The following is a 26,345-nucleotide window of genomic DNA, read 5'->3' on the forward strand; positions in this document are numbered from 1 at the left end:
GGGAGGGGAGGGGAAGGGCTGGAAGGGGAAAAGGGAAAGGGAAGTAGAAGGGGAAAAGGGAAAGGGAAGTAGAAGGGGAAAAAAGAGAAGGGGAGGGGAAAGGGAAAAGGAGAGAGGTTGCATTCTCCCAACCTGATGGAGCAGGGGGCCGGCACCCATGGGTGCAGGGTGAGCAGCAGCCGGCGGAGGGCAGCAGCGAGCTGCTATGGGGTGCAGCGTTGGCCCTGCAGGGAGGGGGCGAGCTGGGTGCCCCCAGCAGCACCAGCACATCCCACCCAAGCCCACCCTGGGGGCTGCAGTGAGCCATCCCATTACGAGATGAGGGCTGCAGAAGCCCTCGTTTTGCAGCCAGGGGTTTGAGGGAGCAGTGGGATGCACCGGGTGGGGGGGGGAGATAGAGGGGGGGAGGGGGGGATCTTTTAGGGCCGGTTTTGCCTTGCTGGGGTGCTGTGAGTGGATCTGGGAGCTGCTGTGCTCTGGGAGGTCCCTCCTGGCACCGCTCCCAGCTCGCTCACACCGAAATCCCAGCTGGTTTTGTTCTGCTGCGGAGCCACCCAGTCTCCCCAGCGACGATGGGGATGACAGATGGTGACAGTGCTTGAAGACCCCCACTGGGGGGGTGGGGGGGGGGTCTCCCATCCAGCAGGAGGGATGCTCGGGGACAGCGGTGCCCATTGGGGTCGTTGTACCCCCCAGGCAGTGCCAGTGCTGCTCCAGCCATGGGCACAGCATCGTCCTGTCTGGCCCCAGTGGCTGCACTCTGTGGGTATGGGGCTAAGTTTGGGGGGGGGGGGGGTGACGTCCCCCTCCTCCATTTGGTTTGAAGAGGAGATCGGGGTTCCCTGGGCCGTGCTCCCCCTGGGGCTGTAGGATTTGCAGCTCGGTGGATCCAAACGTCACCCAAACGAGGGCAGAGCAGCCCTTGGTTGACCCCTCTCACGATGGGAAAAAGCCCCCTCGGTGGGGCAGGGACCCACCCCCCCCCCCCCCCCCCCCCCTCCCTTAAACCAAACAGAGCAGCACCTGAAGGCTGAACTCAGCCCTCGGGGGCTGGGATTTGTGGGGTGCTTGGTGTTGAGAGCCCGTCCCCCCGCCCTGAGCGGCGTTTGAAGAAATTCAAAGCAACGTTTGCGAAAACAACAGATTTTTTGCATTTTAGCAATCTGCTTTCAAGATGTGGGGAGGCCTGGAAGCGGCGTTTCAAAGGCTCTGAGCACCCCCCCCCATCCAAGCTGGAGCTGCAGGATCCGGCCCTCAGAGGGGTGCTCCAGGAGGAGGAGGAGGAGGAAGAGGATGCTCGGCTCTTCCTACCTGGGGCTGATGCCACCCATTGTGTGCTGTGCCCATCCGTCCTTGGGGTTGTCCGTGCTCCAGGCCGTGGGGTGCAGTGCAGTTGGGTTGGGGGGGCCGTGCAGGGGTGTTGTGTTGTGCCAATTGCTCCCCAATTTCACGTCAGGGCTTCCCCCCCCCGCCCCCCGAGAGCAGGGAGCCAGCTCAGCACGTGTTTGCTCTCGGTTTACAGGCTGCTGCTTGTGAAAAGTAACGAGAACATCGTCATCATCGTTATTATTATTAAAAGAAAATCCCTCAAATAGGGTTTTAAGAATGGCACACCTCGCACGCAGCATCGCTGTGGGGTCAGGGGGGGCTGGACGCCATCGTGGGCTGCAATGGGGCAGAGATGGGGCAGTGCTGGTGCTGGGATAGGGCAGGATGAGGCCATTGCAGCCCCTGTGCTGGGGCTGTGGTTTGGGGGGGGCGGATGGGGGTGATGGTGGATGGGATAATGGGGTTGGATGGGGATGGGGTGATGGTGGATGGGGTTGGATGGGGATGGGGTGATGGTGGATGGGGATAATGGGGTTGGATGGGGATGGGGTGATGGTGGATGGGGTTGGATGGGGATGGGGTGATGGTGGATGGGGTTGGATGGGGTTGGATGGGGGTGGGGTGATGGTGGATGGGGATAATGGGGTTGGATGGGGATGGGGTGATGGTGGATGGGGTTGGATGGGGATGGGGTGATGGTGGATGGGGTTGGATGGGGATGGGGTGATGGTGGATGGGGTTGGATGGGGGTGGGGTGATGGTGGATGGGGATAATGGGGTTGGATGGGGTTGGATGGGGTTGGATGGGGATGGGGTGATGGTGGATGGGGTTGGATGGGGGTGGGGTGATGGTGGATGGGGTTGGATGGGGATGGGGTGATGGTGGATGGGGTTGGATGGGGATGGGGTGATGGTGGATGGGGTTGGATGGGGGTGGGGTGATGGTGGATGGGGATAATGGGGTTGGATGGGGGTGGGGTGATGGTGGATGGGGTTGGATGGGGGTGGGGTGATGGTGGATGGGGATAATGGGGTTGGATGGGGTTGGATGGGGGTGGGGTGATGGTGGATGGGGTTGGATGGGGGTGGGGTGATGGTGGATGGGGTTGGATGGGGTTGGATGGGGGTGGGGTGATGGTGGATGGGGTTGGATGGGGGTGGGGTGATGGTGGATGGGGATAATGGGGTTGGATGGGGGTGGGGTGGGGTGATGGTGGATGGGGTTGGATGGGGGTGGGGTGATGGTGGATGGGGTTGGATGGGGGTGGGGTGATGGTGGATGGGGTTGGATGGGGTTGGATGGGGGTGGGGTGATGGTGGATGGGGTTGGATGGGGATGGGGTGATGGTGGATGGGGTTGGATGGGGGTGGGGTGATGGTGGATAGGGATAATGGGGTTGGATGGGGTTGGATGGGGATGGGGTGATGGTGGATGGGGTTGGATGGGGGTGGGGTGATGGTGGATGGGGTTGGATGGGGGTGGGGTGATGGTGGATGGGGATAATGGGGTTGGATGGGGGTGGGGTGATGGTGGATGGGGTTGGATGGGGGTGGGGTGACGGTGGATGGGGATAATGGGGTTGGATGGGGTTGGATGGGGATGGGGTGGGGTGATGGTGGATGGGGTTGGATGGGGTTGGATGGGGGTGGGGTGATGGTGGATGGGGTTTCAGGGCTGGTTGAAGGTGTGGACGCTGTTTGTTGGGGTGGATGGGGATTGGGATTTGGTTTCATGGGGTGGATGGTGATGGGGATGCTGTTGGATGGGGTTGGATGGGGATTGGGATGTGTTTGGATGGGGACTGAGGTTCTGGACCCCAGGACTCGGACCCTGGCCACGTTCTTCAGCTCATCACCTCCATCGCTCACCGGTGATGAATCTCCATGGGCTGTTCTTCCCCTCTGTGCACTGGGCCACACCATCTACCCTCTCCCTTGGCCTTGTACTGAGGAAAGGATTCAGATGAGGTCTGAGCTGAGCTGTGGCACTGTGAGTTCACTGCCAAAAGGGATCCGTGCAGCCAAAAGGCAGAGGTGGGTGGTGGTGCAAATCAGCAGCAGCATTTCAAGTCCCCAACGGAGCACGTTTATAGTGCTGGGATAAGAAAAGTGCAGACGGAGCTGGGAGGCAGCCACGGTCCTCAGGGGGAGGGGGACTGAGCATCACACGCAGAACTGGGAATGGTTATTTTTAGGACATCTTTCAGTTTGGAGAGGAACCAAGTGAGTAAAACGGTTCAATGTGGTTCCAATATTAAAGAAAAAAAAAAAAATAAGGAGAGAAGGGGCTGAAAATTGCCATTGTGTTGAAGTGTGGTATCTGGGAAAGGCCTTTGAGAGGAGAGGAGATTGATGGGGAGTGGGGATGTGAGAGCAGAGCTTTGTGGAGGGGTTTCGGACCGATTCTGGCACTGCTGGAGTTGGGGGGGGGGGGGGTCCCCGCTGTTGGCATTGGGGTTTTTGGGTCTTCTGCCACAGCTCAGTGCTTTGAAGGCTGTGTGGGGAGGGCTTCTTCTGGGAATCATTAGAGCAAAAATGACACGGGTTGGGAGCTGGGTCCCGAAGCTGAAAACCAGCCCTCAAAAAAAGATCTATTTGTCCCCAGGCTGGAAGATGGAGCCGGGCTGGGGGGGGTGGGAGGGGGGTGGGGGGTGTGGGGGGTTGTGGGCTCTGGGTCCGAATCCCATGGGGTTGCTGCACGCTCTTCCTCCTTTCCAAATCTCCAAAATCTGTTTGGTTGTCATGGTTGCTTTGTCAGTACTTTTGAATGCTTTTCCACCCTGGGGAGGGTTTGCACAACGGGATGGGATCCTCTTGGGTGGGGGTAGGGGTCAGGAAAGGCGGGGGGGGGGGGGGGGGGAAGATTTGTCCAGGGAGGAGGGGGCTGGGGAAATACAAGTGGAGGGGACACTCGGTCCGGATCCGGATCCATTTTTACATGGCCAGGTCCTACAGTCAGGGGATGCAGATCCTCCTCTTTCCCAGCCCTGAATTTTGGGCAGCACAAGGGCAGTCCCCACCCCACGGTGGCAGTCCTTGTCCCCCTTCCCCCATCCCACCCCCCCCCACCCCACAGCCCCTCATCCCTCCACCCCCCACCCGGACGCCCTTTCCCCCCCCCTCTCTTTAACGACTCCTTTCCCTCGGAGCCATTTATCAGTCGTGTTAATCAGGTCCAGGCAGAGGAGATGTGGCCTCCGTTTGGAAAATGCTTTTTGATCAAAGACAATTATCGAGTGCGCCCAAGGTGCGCCGTTTTTATCCAATTATCCCCCCTCCCCCCCCCCCCATCTTTGATAGCTTTTCCCTTCCAGATTTCCTCCCGGCCCTGAGGTCGCTCTCGTTGCCTTCCTCACCCTCCTGGCAATAAAAGCTCTGCATTTACTGCCAATCCTCCATTGGTTGTGTTTCCCACCCACTCCTGGGATTTACTGCCAATGGGGGATGTTGGGATGGGATCCGGTGCTTCACCTTCAGCCCCATGAGCTCCTCCTCCTCCTCCTCACCCAATGAAGTCCTTTGGGGCGATGTCCAAATTCTCCCTCAGCTCACGGAGGTGATTTTTGCCCTTTTCCCCCCCCCTCTTTTTATATCCTGGACATCCTCTGCTCCCGCGTGGGGCAGTTCTGCCTTCATCCCTACACCTCTCCAAAAAAACCCCATAGGATTTCTGCAATTCTTCCCCTTTCTACCCATACACTGAATGCTCCCTTTCGTTTAAAACAAAAAATAGGAGTTGTTTCCCAGCAAAACCTTCACCCTTCAGCCACCCATCCATCGTACCCCATATGGGGGAGCAAACCGCCACTTCAGGCCACACTTTATGGCACTCTCCTTTGGGAGAAGGTCCATGGACCTCAGTTCCCAAACCCTCAGGAAGTGTAGGAACCCCCCCCGGGAGGCCCGAAACCCCAACGTGCTGTGGGACACCTTCCCCTCTGCACAAAGGTGATGGAGGAGAAGGGAAGGATGGAGGACAGCTCCTCTCTGGAGGACTCATCCCTTGGGAAGAGCATCTTTGGGACTTTGGGGTTGGTCTGGAGAAAGCATTCGGAGGAGACCACCGTTTTTAGGGTCAGATTGAAGGGGGAGGGGAGAAATCTACTGTTCCTCTCTGGGACAGATGGGAGAAAGAAGGGTTTCAATCGCAGCAAAGATGTTGGTCAGGGCTGGGGGGGGGTGGGGGGGGCTGGGTGAGGCTGAGCATCCCTGGGATCTGCTCGGCTCAGGTTTGCTGTAGGGTGATCCCTTCTCCCCCCTCTACGCATTTCAGTCTGGCTTGGAAGCTTTTAGCTGATGCTTTAGCCAATAAAACCCAACTACTGGGAAGAAACCCTACCCCCCACCCCACCCCCCCCCCCCCCCAGCCGCCCCCCCCCCCCTCCTTCGAGATCAAACGGGGGTTTCAATCGGAATAGAATTTCCTCTGACAAAATGAGGAAAGTCTGTCTCTCACATCGACCCCACCGTCCACCCCCCAGCACTGGGGGGGGGACCCGACATCTCCCCTCTGTGTCCTGGGGGTGGCTTTGCCATCTGCCCCAAGGGTTGGAGTCACCCTAGAGAGAGGGGGGTGGGGGGGGGGGGGGGAGGGATGACAAAGGGTTTTGTCACTCCCAGCCTGGGCGTATTGGGGGGTACGGGGAGGGTGTGAGCATCCTTACATCTGCGTCCCTGTGTTTGGGGACGGGGACACGCTGACATCTGCTCCCGTGTCAGCAAAGTCCCCCGTGCAAAACGAGAGCTCCTCGCCACGGAGCTCAGGAAATGGGCCTCAGCCCCAGCTCCAAAGCACCAGAACTCATTCCAGGCGTCGAGGGGAACGTTTCCTTTCATCTCGGGCCAGGAGTGGAAACGGACCCACACCCCACACCCCCCCCCCCCCCACACCCCCCCAGACGGAGCTTTGAAGGCTCACGGGGCCCTCCCATATGTGCTGCTGGGGCTGAGAGCGGTGTCTGCTGCGGGATGGGAGGGAGCAGAGGGTGGGGAGCAGCCCCGTGGAGTTCTGCCCTCGGAGGTGCCCAAATGGGGCCGTGATCCCAAAGCCCACCCCCTCCCCCCGGGGCCATCCCAGGAGTGGGGACGTCCGTGGGTTGGAGCAGTGTGGGATCACTGCAGGCATCTCCTGTCTGCTTGGAGCTTCTGTGGTCTCTTCTTCCCCATGAGGAAGGTGGTTTGGGGTGGAGGTGGAGCAGCCGCCCTTCACCGTGTGATGCCTTCAGGGTTTGGGGGTTTGGAGGAGTTTTTCAGCCTTTCTACTACTGTCTGTGGGGAGAGCAAAGGTGTTACAGGGATGGAGTTACGCTCTCAAGGGCAGAGATGTGTCATAAATCCACCCCCCAAGCTGGAAGGGACCCATAAGGATCATCGAGTCCAACTCCTGTCTCCTGGTGTTCATGGGGCAGGGAGGGATCCTCACCCTGCAGCCCTCTGCCCCACTGCTCACCCCAAATTCTTCCTCTTCTTTCCATCCCATTTATTGGTGACAAAGCAATGGAGGGCTGTGCCCACGGGGCAGTGGGGTGAAGTCCATCCCATCCCAACCCAAGCTCTGATACTGCCCCAAATGGGCCACCAAGACCACTCGGGACCCTCTCTCCATCTCTGAGACCCTTTCTCCATCTCTGGGACCCTTTCTCCATCTCTGGGACCCTTTCTCCACCTCTGGGGCTGGCGCAGCTCCAGTTTGGCCCAGAGCTCAAAGGGAGGAGGGTGACGAGCACTGAGTCAGCTGTGAGTGCCTGCAAAGTTGCTCATATAAAAATAACTCGACGTTCTTTGTGCCGTGCATCATCGGCATCACCCGACTGTCTGTCTGCTCTGAGCTTTGAGGCCTTATCCCTCTGCCACGCTTCGAGATAGCAGCCTGAGGAAAGCTGTAGCACACCGTGCTGGTGCTTCCCTGGATGGGTCCTATCCAGCTCTGCTTTCTCTTGGGATGGGGGAAACCAAATTTCCCTTCATTTTTCTCACTCCCAGTTCCAACCCCCAAAGGGAACATCCCCAGGGCATTCTCCCTCCTTGCCCTTCCAGTGCCTTATTTATTGCTCAGCTCTTTCCAGAAGCAGATGAAGCAAATCCTCCCATAAATGCCTGCCTGGTTGCAAACTGCTTTGCTTTCCCACAGAGCGGATGAAGGAGGACCTGGTGGATTCCTGCGTGGGGATGGGAGGAGGTCGGGGTGGTTTGGAGCTGCAGGCAGAGGTAACTGCACACACACGCACACAGGGACACATCTGCACCTCCACTCTATTCCTTTGGAAGTAGGAGACCTGGGGGTGTGCCCTTATTGGCTTTGTTGGGATTTTAGGACCGTGGGGGGGGGGGATAACATAGTGACAAAGGGCTTGGGACAATAGGGAAAAGGTGCAGAAGGACGGGGGAGCAGAGAGCTGTGGGGTGGGGAGAGGGGTGCAGGGAGTGGATGCTGTGAGAGCGTGGAGATGTGCTGCTGTGGTGGCTGGAAGGAAATGGAGAGGAGGAAATGGAAGAAGGAAGAAAAAGGGGAAGAGAAAATGGAAAAGAAGGGGAAATATGTGAAGAAAAGAAGAGGTAAAAGAGGAAAGAAAAATGGAAGGGAATGAAAGAAAGAAGAGAAAGAAGAAAGGAGGAAAAATAGGAAAAAATTAAGAAAAAAAATAAGGAGAAAAAGGAAGAAGGGGAAAAGGGAGGAAAAAAGGGGGAAAGAGGGAGGAAAAAAGGGGGAAAGAAGGAGGAAAAAAGGGGGAAAGAAGGAGGAAAAAAGGGGGAAAGAGGGAGGAAAAAAGGGGGAAAGAGGGAGGAAAAAGGGGGGGAAAGAGGGAGGACAAAAGGGGGGAAAAGAGGGAGGACAAAAGAGGGGGGGAAAGAGGGAGGAAAAAGGGGGAAAGAGGGAGGAAAAAGGGGGGAAAGAGGGAGGAAAAAAGGGGGAAAGAGGGAGGAAAAAGGGGGGAAAAGAGGGAGGAAAAAGGGGGGAAAAGAGGGGGGAAAAAGAGGGGGGGAAAGAGGGAGGAAAAAGAGGGAGGACAAACAGGAAAAGGAGGGAGGAAAAAAGGGGGAAAAGAGGAAAAGAGGGAGAAAAAAGGAGGGAAAAGAGGGAGGAAAAAAGGGGGGAAAAGAGGGAGGAAAAAAGGGGGAAAGAGGGAGGAAAAAAGGGGGAAAGAGGGAGGAAAAAAGGGGGAAAGAGGGAGGAAAAAAAGGGGGAAAGAGGGAGGAAAAAAGGGGGAAAGAGGGAGGAAAAAGGGGGGGGAGAAAGAGGGGGGAAAAAGAGGGAGGACAAACAGGAAAAGGAGGGAGGAAAAAAAGGGGGGAAAAGAGGGAGGAAAAAAGGGGGGAAAAGAGGAGGAAAAAGAGGGAGACAAACGGAAAAGGAGGGAGGAAAAAAAGGGAAGAAGGTAAAAAGAGGAAAAAAAGGAAAGAAAGAAGAGAAGACGGCAGTGCCGTCATCCACACGTGAGGTTCCTGCAGTGCGGTGCCCCCCCCCGGGCTGAGTGCTGCCCTCCCACTGCCCCCCACCCGGGGTCCCCCATCCTTTCATCACTCCTCCACCCCCTTCCTCCCCCCCCCACCGAGGGGCGGGGCCGCGTTTAGCTGCGGGGGCGGTAAGAAGGAAAGGGGGGTTGGTAAGAAGTCGGGGGGGGTGGGGGGGGGGGACACGACATCTTTTAGTTCTTAAAAAGCTCGCGGGCTGCAGGGACGCGATGTCACCGCGAGAAGGAAATGAGCGCGCGGACGTCCATCAGCGCTGCGGGGCGCGGATCAAAGCATCCCGCAGCCCCGCACCGTCCATCCATCCATCCTCAGCCCCGCACCGCACCCCACTCCCCCCCCCCCCCCGTGTCCCCCCACCCCCCACGGCCCCTCCGTCACCCGCGGTAACATCACGCGGCGGCGGATGCTTCGCATTTCTATTCGCCCACACATGTTCCACTCTCGGGAAGCGATAACGAGAAAAAGCTGCGAAACCGAAGCTGCTCTGCCGCCCTCCGGGGGCAGCGGCTGTTCCCGACCCCCTTTCATGTCGCCGATTTATTAGCCCCATCCTCCCCCCCCCCCCCTCTTTATTTCGTTATTATTATTATTATTATTATTATTTAATGTTATCTCTTAATTTGTTTCGCGCTGGGGTGAAAACGGAGGTTGGTGTCAGGTTCTCTGATGAGGGAAAAGGAGCCAGCAAAATAAAAAATACGACTTAATAATGATAATAAATAATATTAAAACTCAACACCAAAAGAACCTCGGCATCGGGTTCAGCCCCTGGTTTTGTGCCCGGAATTGTTTGCAGGCATCATCAAAGAGGAGCTGTTGGTTCACACATGGACTGTGTTATCCCGGCAGCGCGTGAGCCACACGGAGAGGGGAGGGGGACACTTTTGAACCCCAAATGGATTTGCACACGGTCGCACGTGGCCTGTCCCGACCCCACTCTGTGGGGTGTTTGGGTTGAGCCATCTCCACTCTGTGCCGTGGGGTCAGGCTGCTGCTCTGGGTTAGGAGGGAGGAATTGGGGGATCAGGTGAGACTCCAGGAGGTGGAACCGGAGGTCTGGTGGTGTCACTCTGTTAGGACAGTGCCATCCCTTCCAACCCAACCCAACCATCCCATGGTTCTATGATCTTCAAGGACCTTTCCAACCCAACCATCCCATGGTTCAATCATCTTTAGGTCCTTTCCAACCCAACCATCCCATGGTTCTACGATCTTCAAGGACCTGTCCAACCCCAACATCCCACGGTTACATGATCTTCAAGGACCTTTACAACCCACCATCCCATGGTTCAATCATCTTTAAGGTCCTTTCCAACCCAACCATCCCATGGTTCTATGATCTTCAAGGACCTGTCCAACCCAACCATCCCACGGTAACATGATCTTCAAGGACCTTTCCAACCCAACCATCCCATGGTTCTATGATCTTCAAGGACCTTTCCAACCCAACCATCCCATGGTTCAATCATCTTTAAGGTCCCTTCCAACCCAACCATCCCATGGTTCTATGATCTTGAAGGACCCTTCCAACCCAACCATCCTATCATTCAGTGATCTTCAAGGACCTTTCAACCCCAACCATCCTATCATTCAATGGTCTTTAAGGTCCCTTCCAACCCAACCTATTCTGTCATTCTATGTCTCTATGATATTCAGGCACCCAGAGGCAGGAATGCTCAGGCTGATGAAGATGTTGCCTCGTTTGGTGGCATTTCTGTGTCCTCTTTTAATTTCTCTCTTCCCAAAGTCACGAGCAGTTCCCACAACCCCAGCAATCCAACTCTAAGACATCCACATCCCCAAAGCCCCTGAGTGGGATGGATGGGAGCAGGGGGAGGTGGGCAGGGGCAGAGTGTTGGGACACGGTGAGGAACCCAACCCCTTTCCCATCTGGTGGCATCTCGCTGAACCAAATGAGCCAGGCTTCTTTTTCTTTCCTTCTTTTTTTCCCCTTTCTCTCTGCGTTTTTAAGGCCTGAATTTTTTTACTGATCCATCAAAACGAGCTCTACAAAACCCCCAGCGAGCTGGAAAGAAAACCAAAGTTCTCGAAACCCATTTGGCAACGCGTGGGCCTTCCCATGAGCAATTTCTACCAATGCTCTTCCAGCTTTGCTCGAAGGAACAAATCAAAACCTTTCAGGGGAAAAACACTGTCGCCACAAAACATCCAATTGTGGGCCCCCAAAAAAACCCCACTGAGCAGTTCAGGGCGCAACACCGGTCGTCCCCACCCCATCAAAGCACCTCGACATCCACTTGCCCAAGGATATCAGCAACGACCCCGAGCTCAAAACGGAATTAGACTTCTTTTCAGAAAGAATACAACAACAACCGATCATTAATTGAAAAATAAATTAATGAACAAAAGGCACAGGCACAAACCCGTGCCCCAGCTGGTGTCAATTGGCTGCCATCCCATTCCTGCGGAGCTCAGCCAACCCCATCAAGGGTGGGATCAGAGGAGCCGGGATCTGCCTAAATTCTCCCCTCCCCGGGGGATTTTTCTCTCGCCCTTTTGTTTTCTCTCTGCTTTCCCAGGCCCCTGTGATCTATTGTCTTCCCACATTAGGAACAGCTGATATTGGCTGCTGTCCTCGACGACGACGCTCGCGTGTGAGCAGCGCGTTGAGCCGTGGCTCTGCCGAGCAAAGCTGTCGGGATCCATCCCATCGGTTCCTCCTCACGGGCCACTCCTCTCCCAGCATCTTCCCCTTTTATTTTTATTAAATCTATGATCTGCTGGCTCCCATCCAAAGGTTTATTTTTTGTTGTCTTTTTTTTTTTTGGGGGGGGGTGGGATGTGAAAATACGGCATCGAGGGTGAGAAAGCAGAATTCTAATGGGGGTCATTGGGAAGCTGAGGGGTTTTGCTGCTGGGTTCGGGCACGTCTTCGTGGGCAGACTGAACTGAGGTTTCCCTGAGCAAACACGTTGGGGGTGTTCAAGAAGTGGGGAGATGTGGCACTCGGGGACGTGGTTAGTGGGCGCGGTGGGGGTGGGTTGAGGTTGGATTGTTGGTCTTGGAGGTCTTTGCCAACCTGAATGACTCCATGACTCTATGAACAGGCATGGTGGGGATGCCCACTCCTGCTCCCAAGAGAATGTGATTTCCCCTGGAAATCAGGAGCTGAAGTGGATGTGGATCCAGCCAGGAGCAGGGTCTGAACCTATCGCGCTGTGGGGCTGTTTCCTAAGAGCAGCATCACGTCCAACACTGGGTGAAGAGCGCATCCATCATCGCTCATTGGGGCGTCCACTGCTCCACGCTTCCACTTGAACATCTCATGGGCGAAAGTCTTCTCTTCCACGCTGGACAGACGAAAATTGCTGGCTGGTTTTTGTGGGGTCTTAAAACGAAGACCAAAACCAAATCCCTCGACGTCCACGGCCGGTGTTCATGTCGACATGGGCAAAAAACCCTTGACATCCAGGCAGCAGGCGGAGGGAGCATCTGTGCTGGAGGGCTTGGGGGTGTCGGTGAAGGGAGGAAGGGAGGAAATCTGGAACCCATAAGCTCCACTGCTGTTTGCGTTACCTTGCACTGCTGCATTGGTCTGCGCCTGGTCCGCCCCCACTCCTCCTCGCCCTATCAGCAAAAGCCTTTCCCCAAAGTTATCCGAACTCCCTCCTCTCCTTCACCCAAAGGAAAAACCAACGGAGCTCCTTGGAGGGCTCCGTGGGGCTCTGGAGAAATTCGGTGCGGCCAAAGGACGGATGCTCAGCGCTGCCTCCGCCGTGAGAGCGCGTCGGGAGGGGCTCCTGGCTCACGACAGCGGGCGGCTGCCGAGAAGATGAAGGAGGAAAACATGTGCCCGGACTCTCCCGAAGGCAGCCTGGCCACCAGCGAGGAGGAAGGCGATCGGCTGCACAAGAAATGCCTCCGCAAGCGAGGCCAAGCGGGCAAAGCGTCGGAGGACGGCGGAGCCGCTTCGCCGCAGGGCAAGCGCAGCAAACGCAGCCCCGTGCCGCAGTCCTTCGAGGACGTGCACACTCAGAGGGTGATCGCCAACGTCCGGGAGCGTCAGAGGACCCAATCCCTCAACGACGCCTTCGCGGAGCTGAGGAAGATCATCCCCACGCTGCCCTCGGACAAGCTGAGCAAGATCCAGACCCTCAAGCTGGCGGCGCGCTACATTGACTTCTTGTACCAGGTGCTGCAGAGCGATGAGCTGGACCACAAGATCACCAGCTGCAACTACCTGGCCCACGAGAGGCTCAGCTACGCCTTCTCCGTGTGGAGGATGGAAGGGGCTTGGGCCATGTCCACATCCCACTGAGTCGGGGTACGTATGGTGAGGGTGCGGCGTGCACGTCCTCTGCTCCCACATCCCACATCTCAAAACCCGCATCCCTCACCTCGGAACCCGCGTCCCACATCTGCGTCTCCCAGCTCACCCCTCCTCGTGCTCTGCGTGCTGCAGCAAAACCAGCTGGTCCCGCTGGGGCTCAGCATACAGATGTCTGGTTTCCCTAAAGCAGGATTGGATCCCAGCTCTGGTTTTGGGGTCAGAGCCCGCCCGGTGCTTTGGGGAAGCCAACTGCGAGAGGAGCAGGGACTCCATCATCTTCCACCCCAATGAGGGCTGCCCATTGGGAAAAGAATTTCTTCTCTTGGTCACCCCCGTGTTCCCTCCTTGGGTGCCACTTCTCCTCCTGGGTGGTCTCATTGGAGCCACAGTCCAAATTGGCAGAGCTGTACCCGAAACTACGGCCATAAAGGGCCAGAAAAGGGGATAGAAATGATGCACAGCTCCATCCCCATTCCCGCAGTGCGGTGTCCATGGGGTCCTCATCTGTGGGCGGTGGGATGGGATGTGCTCAGCCCCTCCTGAGTGCCATCAGTTCCCATTGCCTTTGTCTTTAGGGCGCGTCTGTGGGAAGCTGGAGGGCAAAGTTCTCCTCTTCGCCCCATCCTGAAAGAGCCGAGGGAGAAGGAAAGGGGGAGAACTGTCCCCCCTGAGACATTGCCAGGCTGGGAAGCAGCCCTGGTGCCACCCATGCAGGGACCCTGGGTGAGTCCCACTGAGGAACGGTCCCAAATCCAGAGCAGCTCCGGGGACGGAGGTGCACACGGCGGCTGAAGATGGAGAGCGCTCCCATTGGGATTTCATTTCACGATTAAACTCTTACTTCCCATCCTGGGGGGATCTCCAGCACGTGGTCCCGAAGGTGGGGCTCCGTGATGCCACCCCCAAGGACCGGAGGATGCAGCTGAACCGTGGCCGGAGCGTGGAGAGCTGCGGGAGGAGCCCATGCAGAGGAGCACTTTGCTAACACCCCCAGCCCTTCCCTTGAGGGCTTTGGGGCTTTTTGGTGAGGGTCCCCTCCCGTTGCTCGCACCGCTGGGCAGCGCAGGGTACGGCTGCCGACTTCCAGACCTCTTTATTTGAGCTGAGAGCTCAGCAGGAGCTCTGCTCCCGTGAGGAACGAAGGACCTTTAGCGATCCTAAAGACCTTTCTAAAGCAAAAAGAAAAAGCCCCTCCCCGTGAAATCTTGGTGCTCGAGGTGTGCTCATCTCTGAACGTTCGCATCCGTCCCCGGCGGCTCCGCCTGCAGGCAGAGCATCCTCGTGCTGCGTGGATAACAACCTGCTTTGTGCCAATCTGGGCTGGGCGATGGGAGGAGGCTCTGCTGAGCAAACAGCAAAAAGAGGGGAGCGGTGCTGGAGATGGGGGGGGCTTCGTTCGCCCTCCCCTGTAGGGGAATTAAGCCGGCAAATGGAAGTCGGCCTATTAAATATCAAAGGGCTCTGGAGGAGCTGGATGGGGATGTGCCCTCGTTAAGCGGGAGCCATCACCCCGGGAAAGAGGGATGGAGCCCTCGGGCGAGAAAAACCACGTTTGAAGTCCCCTAAGCTCGCGGCTCTCCGCGCATTAAAATGGTTTCTTTTCTGCTGGAGGAGAAAACGAGGCTGGAAGCAGGGGGGTGGGGGAGGGGGAAGGCTGATGCTCTGTGCCCTTCGTTTGTCTCCCCGGATTTATCGCCTTTCTGGCGTCGCCCTCGCTTAATTGCCGATCTTGAAGGACCTTGGATAAATCTTCCCTTTGGGGAACGTTGCTCCCGCTCGGAGTCTGCTCTGCCGGGAGGATGTTTCATTTCCTTTTATTTATAAATACGTCTCATTGAGCGGTGTTAAGGCGTCGGGGCATGAAAGGAGCTTGGGGAGAGCTCCGTTCCCCGTTCAGCACTGCTCAGAAAATGAATTGAAAGCGGTGTCTGCCCCAGGAAGGCACCGCGGGGATCATCTGTGCCCTTCTCGTTGGGCTGCAGCATCCACCCCGGTCTGCTTCTGCTCTAGGGATGAGGAATTGCTGTGAGATTTGTGCCTGGGGGGGGGGGGGGGTCGTATTTCCCATTGGGTCCCATTGCTGGGGTGGGTAAGCACTGTGATCCCAGTGAAGGATCACGGGGTCGTGCTGCAAACACATCACTGTGGGGTGAGCTGGTTGTGATGGGGAAGGAAAAATCTGCTCCCCAAAGCCCCGAAGCTCCGACGTGGGTCAGTCCACGGACGCCACCGGCTCAGGATGGGTTCATTTTGAGCCCCAAACTGTGCAGCTCTGTGGCCAAAGCCGTGGCTGTGGGAACTGCAGTGGGGCAGCAGCCCATGCCACAGCTGCGTCCCATAGCACACAGCATCTGCCTGGTGCTAACCAAAGCAAATCTGAGGGGTGGGATGGGATGTGTGCAGCCAGGAGCTGAGCTGGAGGGCCCGTGGCTGTGCTTTGGGATGTGCCTTTGCTCCAGAAGGGTTTGGTTTGAGCTGGAATGTGCTCCTTGCTCCATCAGGCAGCGCCCGGTGGGCTCAGAGGATGATTTCTCCCTCCAAGAGCTGTAGTTCTCTCCTCCAAAGGCTCGAGGAGCCGGGGGGACCACAGCCAGGAGCATCCCATCAACTGAGCCCTGCCCACGTCCCAAGCTAATGATAACCTACAGCTCAGAGCAATGGGACTGCTCACTGCTCATGCTTTGGGGCTCTTGCTCCCTCTGCATCCTCTCTGGCAGCCTGGAATGCAGCCCTGAGCCCAGTGCCACACTGCAGCCATCCCATTGCCATCCCACTGCCATCCCATTGCGATCCCACTGCCATCCCATTGCCATTTCTTCAGCCATCCCTCTCCCAGCCCTGCAGCATCAGCTCAGCCAGCACCAGGGCGCATCACACTGCAATGTGGGGTTGGAGAGGGGAAGGGCAGCTCTGCCTTCCCCATGGGGACGCCTGTAGCTGCTTTCCTTCTCGCTGCTGTCCCACAGAGGCGTTTTGGGGTTGAAGCTGCGATTTGCAGCCCCGCTCTCCCATCCGCGGGGTCAGGATGCGAGAAATGGGGAGAGACAGCAACAGGAGCCGGCTCCCACGTGGGGCTGACCCCATATCTCCCCGCAGGTCCCCGGGAGCCGACGACCTCCCCCATCAGCAGCTCCCGGGCAGCCCCCTCCCCATCCCAGCGCGTGGGGCTGGGACCGGAGCCCGGAGCCGGGCGGGTTTGCTCGGAACCAAAGCGTCCGAGGGGGTAAACCATCGTGCGATGATGAGATGGGAGCAGAAAGCAGAGGGGGTGGGAACGCTTCGGGACCGCGCAGCCCCCGGGCTCCATCCCCCGGAGCGAGCAGCCGTCCCCGCAAAGCGATTCCCCGACGTGAGACGCTTCTCCGGGCTTTGAGCTTTTTGTTTCCTAAGGAAATGCTGCAGCCGTGGGCGCAGCCGCGCTCCCGACCCACTCCCACCCGCACCCGCGTGGGGGCTCGGCCGCCTCTGTCACCTGGAGCAGTGAGGATGAGTGGGGTGCAACCCCGACGGGTGGGAGAGGAGGAGGACCCACTGGTGGCTGACTTGGGGGGTGGGCTCACGTCCCCCCCCTGTTATTTTTTCCCAATGTATAACGCGAGTGGGTCCCCCGACCCGGGGAGCTGAGCACAGCTGATGATCTTCGTGAAAAATCGTTGCATGAAAAGTGAACTTTGGCGTTGTCCTGGGATGGAGGAACAGCATCCACCCCAACGGGTCCCAGAGAATTCGAGGGGAGCATTGGGGGGGGGGGGGAGGGAGGGGGGGGGCTTTGCCACCCGGTGCCATTCCTCTGTCCCCCTCCTGTGCCCACAGAGGACACCCATCGTGTGTAAGATCACAGCAGCACAGTGACACCTCCTCCCCCACCCCATCACTGACCCAGAACCATCTCACACCCTCCCCCCAAATCTCAGGGCAATTTGAGACACATAAATGTTTATTCTTCCAAGATCTGTTTGGTTTTTCTTCTGTTTTTTTTTTTTTCCTTTTTTTTTCTTTTTTTTTTTTATACAAAATTTCCTCCCTGGGCCTGCAGATGGAGCCTGGCCCCCCCTCTCCCCCCCCATCCATCCCCTCTTCCCCAGTCTGTCTCCAAGCCCCACTGTGACACCCAGAGCCCAAGGTGGGGGGAGGGGGCACCGGGAAGGATGAGGCTCTCGGGGTGAGGATGCTGTTGCTGTAGGAGAGGGGAAGAAGGCAAATCCAGATGGACGCAGCACTTGGGGAGGGCTGAGCCCCCCTCTTGTCATCCCAGTACAACCCAGATGGGGACAGGAACTTTGGGGGTCCCTGGGGAGCTGAGCTCCAAGGGTGAGCAGGACTCGATGTGATCTGAGCTGGAGAAGAGGGGGTGCAGCCAGCGGAGGGGGGGGGCACCGGGTGCCACTGACTCCGAGGGGACACTGGAAGACATCCAGGGTCTGCAGGGACACTGGAAAGGGCTCGAGGCACCACGGCAACGTCCACACACACGCACACAGAGGTGTTTGTTCCCAAAATTCCCATGGAAAGAAGAGTACGTAAAGGTTCACATTAGCACATCTCATTATGTATATAGTGCAAATCAGAGCCCCAGCACCAGAGGGTGGTTCACTCTCTGGTTAGTGGTTAGGATGTCCCACGGGTGCAATCCTGGGCACTGCAGGCACTCTGGCCCTTGCTCTTCCCCAGCTGAAAGGCAATGGGTGCATCATCCAAAGCTTTCCAAACCCTTCTCGTGCAGAATGAGGTCACAGCCCACGGCACTGTCACGCTTGCTCCCTCCTCGTGCCCTATCAGAGAGGAAGAGGAGCACTGGGGAGGCCTTTGGGAGCCTGTCCCTCTCGAGCAAGGCAGAGAGAGCTGCTTCTCCATGGGACAACTGCAGAGGAGCTCCGGGTGCAGTTCTGACGGTGTGGCCACAACATCCATCCCAACACCCACCCCCCCCTGCCCCGAGGAAGACTCCCCGAGGAGAAGGGCAGGTCTGCACCAGACGGGTGGTGGTGGCCCCTTGTGCATCCCCAAAGAAGGATTTTGGGTTCTGAAGGTTGAGGACTGACTGCAGGCACAGTCTAAGGGTGGTGGCACCGCGCCGTGCAGAGGGAGGTGGTTTTCCATCTGTCCCGAGCAGGAGGCCGAATCCTGGGTGCATCCTTTTCTTGGATGCCCCACAGAGGTGGCAGCCAAAGGTCCAGCCCCTTTCAGGACCTTGACTCGGGGAGTGAGTGGCAAATGGGAAGCCAGGAGTGAAGAGCGAGCACTGGGCTCGGGAAGAGTCCAACCACGTCCTGGAAGCAGGGGAGCAGTGAACATCACTGCTCATCATTGGTTCATGGGCTCCTCCTCCTCCATAGGCTCATCCTGAGGCCTGGAGAAACACAACACGTGAGGTGAGACCTGCTCTTCCCAACACAAGGCATTTTTTGCAGCACTGAGGGATCACTTGGCACACCCAGTTTCTAGTCCCACTGCCTGGGATGAGAGGGTTACAGGACCAGAGCTCCCCAGCAAAAAGAATGGTCACAACATCCACCTCCCAGCACTGTGAGACCAGTTTAAAACCAGCCCTGCCCAGCAGCTCACTGGGCTGTGGGACACTGACCCCCTGTGATGCCAAGCAGCCCCAAAGCTCAGAGCTCGGCACGTGGAACGAGGGCCACCCTCACGTGTCCCAGGAGTGACAGAGAGCATCACCTCTTCTCCACCATCACAGCCACCGAGAGGGAGGCCAAGGCTGTGACTGTCTCCACCTCTTCTGCCTCGTGGTGCTGAGCCTCCAGGAAGGAGCAGCCCAGCTTGGAAGCAAAGCGCTGCACGGCCACCCAATATTTACCTGCAGGGGAAGCAAAGGTCAGGATAGGTGCTGGGGAAGGTGCAAAGATAAGTGGTTTCTCATGTGAGTGCATGCACGGGGCATCACCATCCTCCAAGAGAGGAGGAGGATGGTGGAGGGCTCCACTAGGATGCTTCACATGGCACTCCCTGGGTGGTTTTCCCTGGACAGAGGAGGGAACAGCAACACTTGTGCCATCCTCCCAGCTCTGGGACACTCACTCTGCACCTGGATCACCGCTTCCAAGGAGCGCACGGCGTTGGCATTGGGCTTCTGCCTCATGCTTTCCTCTGGCAGAGGGTCCAGCTGCCAAGGGGAGAGAGATGGGGAGGTCAAAGAGAGCTGTGCCCAGAGCTGGGCTCCCAACCCACGCTTCCACCCTGCTCCCAGTGCTCCCAGTGCACCCAACGGGTCCCAGCATCCAGATGGGGAGCACATAATTCTCCACAGGGGTCCCAGCTCTCACCTCATTGCCCAGCAAGGCTGACACGCAGGCTTCAGATGCATCACAGATGGCTGTGAGGTCGTGGCCGCCTTCCAGCGCGAGGACGATGGCTCCCCCAGCCAGGCTCATCAGCTGCTTCGTCATGTAGCCAAAACCTGCCAGAAAAAAACCCAAGGGGTCAGCTTCCCTGCCCAGTGAAAAACCAACCCCCCACCCCGTGCTGTGCCACTCAGAGCTGTGTCTGTGCTCCGTGGGGAGCTGGCAGCTGCAGAGCTCAGCTGGGCGATGGGAAGAGCTCAGGGTGCTGCTGGAACTTCCTTACATTTAGCAGAGACTTTATAGCCACCCAGGGGTGCTGGGTGGCCCTCGGCTGCATCGAAGCCAGCTGACACCAGCACCACGTCGGGGGAGAACTCGTGTGCAATTGGCATCACCACCGTCCTGTCGGGGTGGAAAAAAAAGCAAGCAGGAAGAGGTGCTGAGGGCTGGCTTGGCCTGAAGCTGGGGGGAAAGGCAGAGGAATGCAGAGAGCAGTACCTGAAAGCTGCCAGGTACTCAGGGTCGCCCATGGGGGGGTCGAGCCCTCCAGTCCAGGCTACGTTGACATTAAATCCCTCACCGGGGCCAGCACCAACCTGTGGGAGAGCAAAGATGATGATGGTAAAGGGCTTGAGGTGGTCAGATCCCCTTTTCTCCATCCCCCTAACCATCAGCAGGGGGGAGGCAGCCCCACGCTTCACCACAACCTACGCTCTGTGAACAGGAGACCCCCCAACCCTGCATTAAATCAAAGCAATGGAGACCAGCTCCCACGGAGACCCCTCTCTGCTCGGTGCTGGACACCTCAGGGTCTCTCACTTGCAGGACCACTGAAGCAAGGAGCTGTCCCAGAGCAGAGCTGCACGGATCTTGGGGTCTGTCTGTGTTTTTCACCTCGTCAGCAGCCCCGCTGCCAGGGAAGAAGTTTCCATCATCGTGACGGTGCAAAGAGATGTAGAGAACATCGGGGTCCCTGTAGAAGATCTGCTGGGTCCCATTGCCGTGGTGAACATCCTACAGGGCCAGAGAGACACGGTGTGAGTGCTCCTGTTTATAGCCTCAAAGATGCCCAGAGGCCTAATGGAGCTAAAAGCACCTGGATCCCTGCCCTGCTTCAGGCTCCTCTGTCCCCAGATCTGATCCCATTCCCCCACCCTGACATGCCAGGGGGGTCCCAGCCACGTTCCTGCAGCCAGACCCCAAGGAGGATTCTCTGCTCTCAGGTCTAGCCCCAAATCGGAGCTGGAATGTCCTGGAGAGGCACAGGAACCTGCTGGGGGACAGCAGTGACTTACCCAGTCCACAATGAGGATCTTGCTGAGTTTCCCTTTCTGCTGCAGCTGCCTGGCAGCAATGGCCACCGAGTTGAAGAAGCAGAACCCCCTGCAAAGAGAGAAGTGGAGCTGCTCGGCACCCCAACCCCCTGAGCACCCTTCCCACACCAGAGGATGGGCTTTGCCTCCCCTCGCCCCCTTGGTCTGGGTACAGAAGGGTCCTGGGGGGTGCTGATATGGAACGATCAGTGTTATCACAGCATGGGGGGCCCTGGACCCTGGGGCTTCCCCTACACCACCCCTTTGGGAAGGGGTCCTTACATGGCAGTGGATGGATCCGCGTGATGTCCGGGCGGTCGCACCACAGCAAAACCATTCTGGGGACAAAACAAGAAAAAATCCACGAGGAGATCATCGCCACTGCCCCAAAAATCACAGCTCAGCAAGCCACTCCTGTTGCAGGGCCCCCCCCAAAGGCTCCTCACCCTACCTTCAGCTCCCTGCTGGCCACCTTGAAGGCCAGCTCAGTGACACTGCCTGCAGCCCAGCGAGCTGCATTGGAGGAGTGCAGCTCATTCCAGATGGTATCACTGTCCACCTGCAAGCAAGGGAACAGTCAGACAGGGATGGGGACAGGGCACCTCAGCTGGGGGACCCACGCTCTCTGCCAGTCACCCTGCTCAGAGGATGAAGTCTGGGCCACCTTGCACACCGTGGGGCAAAGCTCCTCAGCTCCACGGTGGCTGCGTGGGGATAGCAGTCAGGGTAACAGCTCCTCACACCCCATTCCCCAGGAAAGCTCTGCACATGGAGCATCTCACCCTGCACCCAGGGGCTAGAAGGAGTGACTGAGAAAACGCTCGTTACCTTCTTGATCTTATTTTATTGTTTAACCAAACATCTTGGTTTGATCAGGATCACGTCAAGGGCCGAGCCAGAGCCGGAAAACTCAAGTCTCTTCTGATCAACTCCATGTGTGCAACTCAAATGCTCCCCTCTGCCCCTGGAGGGGGCAGCTCCAGGCCCCTGCTTTTGGGCAGGGCAGAGGAGGGCAGGGGGGGAGGCAGAGCAGGGAAAGTGGATGTAAACGAGGCTGAGAAGAGCTGGTGCCCAGCAGTGGGGGCAAGGAGAGGAGAAGAACCAGAAGAGGCAGCAGGAAGGCATGGAGTGAGACCCTTCCTGAAAGAGAGAGAGAAAAGGACAGAGACAGGGAGAGAGGAAGAGAGGAGAATGCAATGAATGGAGAGAAACCAGGGCAGCAAAGCTCTGAGAGGAGAGGCCACAGAAGTGTCTGGAGAGAAGTGGAAAGCTGCTGTCCCCACACCACTGTCCGTGCCCCTGCACAATGGCCATCCCACCTGTCCCACAAATCTGCTCCCTCCTGAAGCCCTTGGCTCTCAGATGTGGCTGTAGGGGTTTGTGGTAGCTGGCTTCCCTGGGGGGAGGGTTTGCAAAGGGTCTGATTCATGGGTAGGATGCTCCCAAGGGTAGTGGGAAGCTCTGATACAGTGACATGCTGCTCCCATTTGAGGGAGGCTGGGGCACTTTCCTGTGTCCACACGCAAGCTGCTGCTGCTTGGGCTGAGTCCATTCTCCCCTCAGGGAGGCCAGAGACCTCTGCCCTGGTCATCTCAAGGCTCCAAGCTCCCTTGGGACGCCCCACGGACATACAGGGGGGGAGCTTTGGGAGTTCCCTCCCCACTCAAGCCCTCAGTAATGAAGAACCCCATCCAAAAACACCCTGAGCGAGGAACACTTACCCCCACCCCTCCACACGGCAGCATCACAAACATCCGCTGCGACAGAATCCCTGCAAGGAGGGGACGAGGACGATTCAGAGCCAGGGAACAGTGCAGGACAAAGGTGCACAGCACAGGGACAGCAGTGGGGGCTCACCTGCCAGCTTCCCATTGTCCAGTTTCAGACGGTTGAGGGGATTGGTACCGTAGAGGAAGACGTGGCGTTCGCTGTGGACACACTGCAGCTCCTCCAGGGTGGCCTTGCGTCCCCGCAGACACTGCAGGGCACAGGGGCTGTGACTGAGCCACTCCAGGATGGGACACATGTTCCCTTCCCAGGCACGCAGGAAATACCAGCACTGTTTTCCTACAGTTTAGGACCCCTCCGTGGCCCAAAGTCAGTCCTGCTAGATCAGGGTAATTCTTCTAGCAGATGAGAGCTGATGCTGGTGTCCCCCAAGCTGGCAAAACACCTCATTCCTATCTCAGCAGAGATTGCACCCATCTTCCAGCACAGCAAGCTCACGGGCACGGTCACACCAGCACCAACAGCTAAATGCAAGCCCCCTCCCAAGACCTTTAGTTGTTTGGACAGTGGTGGTCAACAGGCTGTGAAGATTTGGGAACGAAAGGAATGGAAGTGGGAGCAGGACGCCCTATCGCCCTTTTGTAGGGCAAGATCTGCTCGTAGCAGCACCCCCTCCCCTGCTCCTCACCTCACACTGGCTGCGCAGACCCCTCTCCTGCAGCCGGGACCAGATGCTCTGGATCCTCCCTGCGTGCTCTGGGTGGTTGCTGTTGTCACCACAGGAGCACTGGTGCTTGAGCATCACCGAGTCATAAACCAGCCCTGCAACAACATCAGAGCAGAGCTGCTGTCCTGAGCCTGGACTGGATGCCCAGCTCTCAGTGCTGCCAACCCTAATGCTGCCCCTTTCCAGGCCTGGGACCCAAAATACCCTTAATTATTTAGTTTTGCCGAGAACACCTTTATCAAAACCACATGAGCCTCTGCCCCGTGATTTTTTGATGCACAAGCTGTCTTGGATGCCTAAGGAAGCGAAACCAACCCCTTGTAATGAGCAGGATGGCAGCTGTGGGGTCAGGAAGGCAAATTCTGCTTGGAAAAAGCACCTTCAATAAGGAGAGGGGAGCTCTCATGCCTTCCTCTGCTCCCTCTGCAGTCATTCAGGTCGCTCCCAGGAATTTAGGAGTCCAGGAGAGATCGGGAGTGACGCTCAACTGAGCACTCCCACCAGGGGCTGTGTCCTACCTGTTGTGAAGTGGGGCTTGGTGGTCTGCTCCTGCACCGGCAGGGAGAGTGCCTTGGAGGTCGTGTCCTGGGTAGGGAGGGAGATGGTGGCAGTGGCAGGAGATGACTGGGCCCTGGAGAGAGGTCTGTGCCCCGTGAGGATGGTTGGGACCACGGGGGAGTCAGCCAGGGGCTGCCGTTTGAGGAGCTGGTGCTGTACACGCTGGTAGGGGTCCCAGAGATAGGCCTGATGGAGAGAGCTTGCAGTAAGCACATCACCCAGCATCGGGTGACAGGCACCCCACTAGGAAGGAGATTGTCTCTAGAGTGTCTGGATGTGGCAGCTCCCTCCACGCTGGAGGACTTGGAGCCGCTCTGCAGGAGCTGGTATGTGTCAGGCAGCATCTGCTGCTCTCTGCTGGTTCAGTATTGCAGTGCTGGGCAGCCCCGATGTAAGGTGCAACAGTATGGGGATGATGCCCAGCCTTGCTGGCACCAGAAGTGGCTGCTGATCACGTCCCTGTCCTGGCAAACTCCCCCTGGATTGAGGAAAGGAAAGATGTGGTGCCTGCATCCCTACCCGCCCAGCAGCCCTTTAGAGAGCAATGTGGGTCTGAGCTGAACTTTCCCATGACCAGGACACTGCTGGGTTTGTGCAAAGCCTCACGTGGCACCAAGAATCATAGAATCACAGGGGTTGGAAGGGACCTCAAGAGATCACTGAGTCCAACCCCCCTGCCAAAGCAGGTTCCCTACACCAGGTAAGAAACGTAGTGGCTCTGAAACGCACTGATGGGGGCTGGGAATTCCACTTCTTACAGCCCCGTCCCAGCCAGTCCTCTCCTACCTGCTGGAGCACGAGCTCCTCCTGAGGCTGCAGCATCTTCTGAGGCCTCTCGGGCTCCTTCCCACTGCTCCCTGGCCGCGTGGGCTCCACACGTGCCCTCGCCTGCTCGCTGCTCTCAGCCCCAGCCTCTGTCCCCTCTGCCTCCATGTCCTCTGAGGAGGGGATCTGCCGCAGCCGGGGCTTCTCGCTGGTTTTAGCCATGCGCTGCAAGCACGGGGGTGACAAGTGAGCACAGAAAAGGGACAGGGCAGGCTGAGGAGGAACCCCAGAAGCCAAGAATGGGAGCCAACGAAGCTAAGCACAGCTCCTCAGCTCACTGCAGGGCCCTGGCTATCAGGTGCTCGCTGCCCTGCAGAAAGGGCTGTGTGATCCTGCATCCTGCCAGCACCCTCCTCCCAGTGCCTCCTGCAGCCCGTGCTGCAGCTCCGTGCTCACCTTGCCCAGGTGTGTCTGCTGCTTGAGCCTCTCTAGGAACTGGGCGTGATGCTGCTGGTACACCAGCTGCTGCTGGATGGCCTTGGGGTTCTGGGGCAGGGGCTCCGAGCGGGTCCTGCCCAGTGGTTTGTGGTGGCCTGGGAGCGACAGGCGCTCTGCAGAGATGAGTGATGGGGCAAAGGAGAAGGGGACTGTCCCCAGACCTGGCACTGCAGGGGAGAGGAAGGAGAGGTGAGGCGTTGCTTTGTCCGTTGGGCAGATGCTAAGCTCGACACCTCCCATCTCCTCAGCTGCAGCTCGAGGATGAGAAATGGGAAAGCAAAAGACTGCCTGCCCCAAGGGAAGCTCGGTGCTACGCCTTGAGTGCTGCTGGCCCCAGGGCCTTCCCCAGGTTCAATGCTTACCTGCCACAAGTGGAGTATGGGTGACGGAGGGCTCGAGGATGATGACGGGCTGGAGCCGAGGGGACAAGGGGCTCCCAGCCTCGTGCTGCTCCAATCCAGCTGGGATGAACATGGGTGAGTGTGTGCCTGTGAGGACAGGCCCGTTCAGCACAGGCACCCGGTGTGCCAGGCCAGAGAGAGGGCGACGATCTGCATCTCCCTGCAGAGAAGAGGACAGGATTACCAATGGGACACAGTACAGAGAAGGAATAGCATGCCCTCCCCATGGGCAGCCTCAGACTACTCAGAGCCAGCATATGGCAGGCAACCACCCAACGACCTCAAGACCCCCCCCCCCAAAAAAAAAGGGGCTTCTTCTGCCCTGCAGGAACCCTCTGCCCAGGTCTGGGGGATTCCTACAACCTGGTCACCTACCCTGGCACTAGTGGTGGCCGGCAATCCCAGCGTGATGGCCGGAAGGGAGGCTGCACTCTGCAGGGCAAACTGGGCCAGGGAGCTCTCCTGCATCATCAGGCGCTGGGCCAGGGGTGCCTGCACCAAACACGATCCATCAGTCTCCTGCTCTGGGGATTGCAGAGCTCGGCGTGGGACAAGCAGCTTGGGACAGGCAGCAGAAGTGGGCAGCTCAGTCCCAGCTGCCTGTGAGAGCACCCAGGGCCTGGGGCACCAGGGACCCATATGGGGACAGCACACGCACTAGGAGGGCACGCTGCGTGGAAGGGCAGCACGTCACCACACTGGGCAGAGGGTCTCACCATGCAGGGACAGCTGGGCTAAGGGCAGCTCAGTGCAGAACTGGGGTCCCCAGGGAGGGTGCTGGCTTCTCTGGAGTATGGGATGGCAGTGAGAGAGCAAAGCTGAGGAGCTCACCTCGTGGGCCATGCTGGAGGCAGCAGGGAGAGCTCCGTGCTCGGCAGGGAGGCTGTCATTGGGAGAGCTGCAGCCGGACACAGGGGTGCTGCTGCTGCTTGGGGAGGAATCTGTGCGTGAAGAGAAACAGGG

General features: G+C 58.0%; 2 protein-coding genes across 10 annotated transcripts in view; one reads left to right on the forward strand and one right to left on the reverse strand.

Annotated features, from left to right (window-relative positions):
* The first annotated feature begins 12,595 nt into the window (after window positions 1-12,595).
* Window positions 12,596-13,719, forward strand: LOC136058186 (twist-related protein 2-like). The gene is made up of 2 exons (XM_065751475.1): window positions 12,596-13,087; window positions 13,669-13,719. Exon 1 carries the CDS (start codon window positions 12,596-12,598, stop codon window positions 13,079-13,081), a length of 486 nt encoding a protein of 161 aa, XP_065607547.1. The 3' UTR covers window positions 13,082-13,087; window positions 13,669-13,719.
* Window positions 13,720-18,046: 4,327 nt separating this feature from the next.
* HDAC7 (histone deacetylase 7) overlaps window positions 18,047-26,345 on the reverse strand; it is a 59,621-nt gene continuing 51,322 nt past the window's right edge. For 8 of the 9 annotated variants that reach the window (XM_065751449.1, XM_065751446.1, XM_065751452.1 and 5 more), the window contains exons 7-25: window positions 26,214-26,323; window positions 25,758-25,874; window positions 25,344-25,542; window positions 24,940-25,148; window positions 24,505-24,708; window positions 23,679-23,904; window positions 23,122-23,255; window positions 22,563-22,683; window positions 22,427-22,476; window positions 21,157-21,264; window positions 20,988-21,043; window positions 20,688-20,775; window positions 20,287-20,406; window positions 19,891-19,988; window positions 19,676-19,794; window positions 19,375-19,508; window positions 19,130-19,214; window positions 18,770-18,908; window positions 18,047-18,443 (exon numbers count right to left, since the gene is read on the reverse strand). In XM_065751449.1, coding sequence (XP_065607521.1) covers window positions 18,398-18,443; window positions 18,770-18,908; window positions 19,130-19,214; window positions 19,375-19,508; window positions 19,676-19,794; window positions 19,891-19,988; window positions 20,287-20,406; window positions 20,688-20,775; window positions 20,988-21,043; window positions 21,157-21,264; window positions 22,427-22,476; window positions 22,563-22,683; window positions 23,122-23,255; window positions 23,679-23,904; window positions 24,505-24,708; window positions 24,940-25,148; window positions 25,344-25,542; window positions 25,758-25,874; window positions 26,214-26,323 — 2,363 coding nt within the window. In that variant the 3' untranslated portion in view covers window positions 18,047-18,397. The remainder of the gene's footprint in view (window positions 18,444-18,769; window positions 18,909-19,129; window positions 19,215-19,374; window positions 19,509-19,675; window positions 19,795-19,890; window positions 19,989-20,286; window positions 20,407-20,687; window positions 20,776-20,987; window positions 21,044-21,156; window positions 21,265-22,426; window positions 22,477-22,562; window positions 22,684-23,121; window positions 23,256-23,678; window positions 23,905-24,504; window positions 24,709-24,939; window positions 25,149-25,343; window positions 25,543-25,757; window positions 25,875-26,213; window positions 26,324-26,345) is intronic. The other variant, XM_065751447.1, reaches the window with a different exon arrangement.

The sequence above is a fragment of the Cyrtonyx montezumae genome, unplaced genomic scaffold (genome assembly GCF_038088225.1).
Source record: "Cyrtonyx montezumae isolate F1298 unplaced genomic scaffold, pur_monq_1.0 scaffold_70, whole genome shotgun sequence".
Classification (NCBI taxonomy): Eukaryota; Metazoa; Chordata; class Aves; order Galliformes; family Odontophoridae; genus Cyrtonyx; species Cyrtonyx montezumae.

Bases quoted from the DNA above. Each gene is read 5' to 3' on its own strand.
- LOC136058186 (XM_065751475.1), top strand. From the start codon at position 12,596: ATGAAGGAGGAAAACATGTGCCCGGACTCTCCCGAAGGCAGCCTGGCC.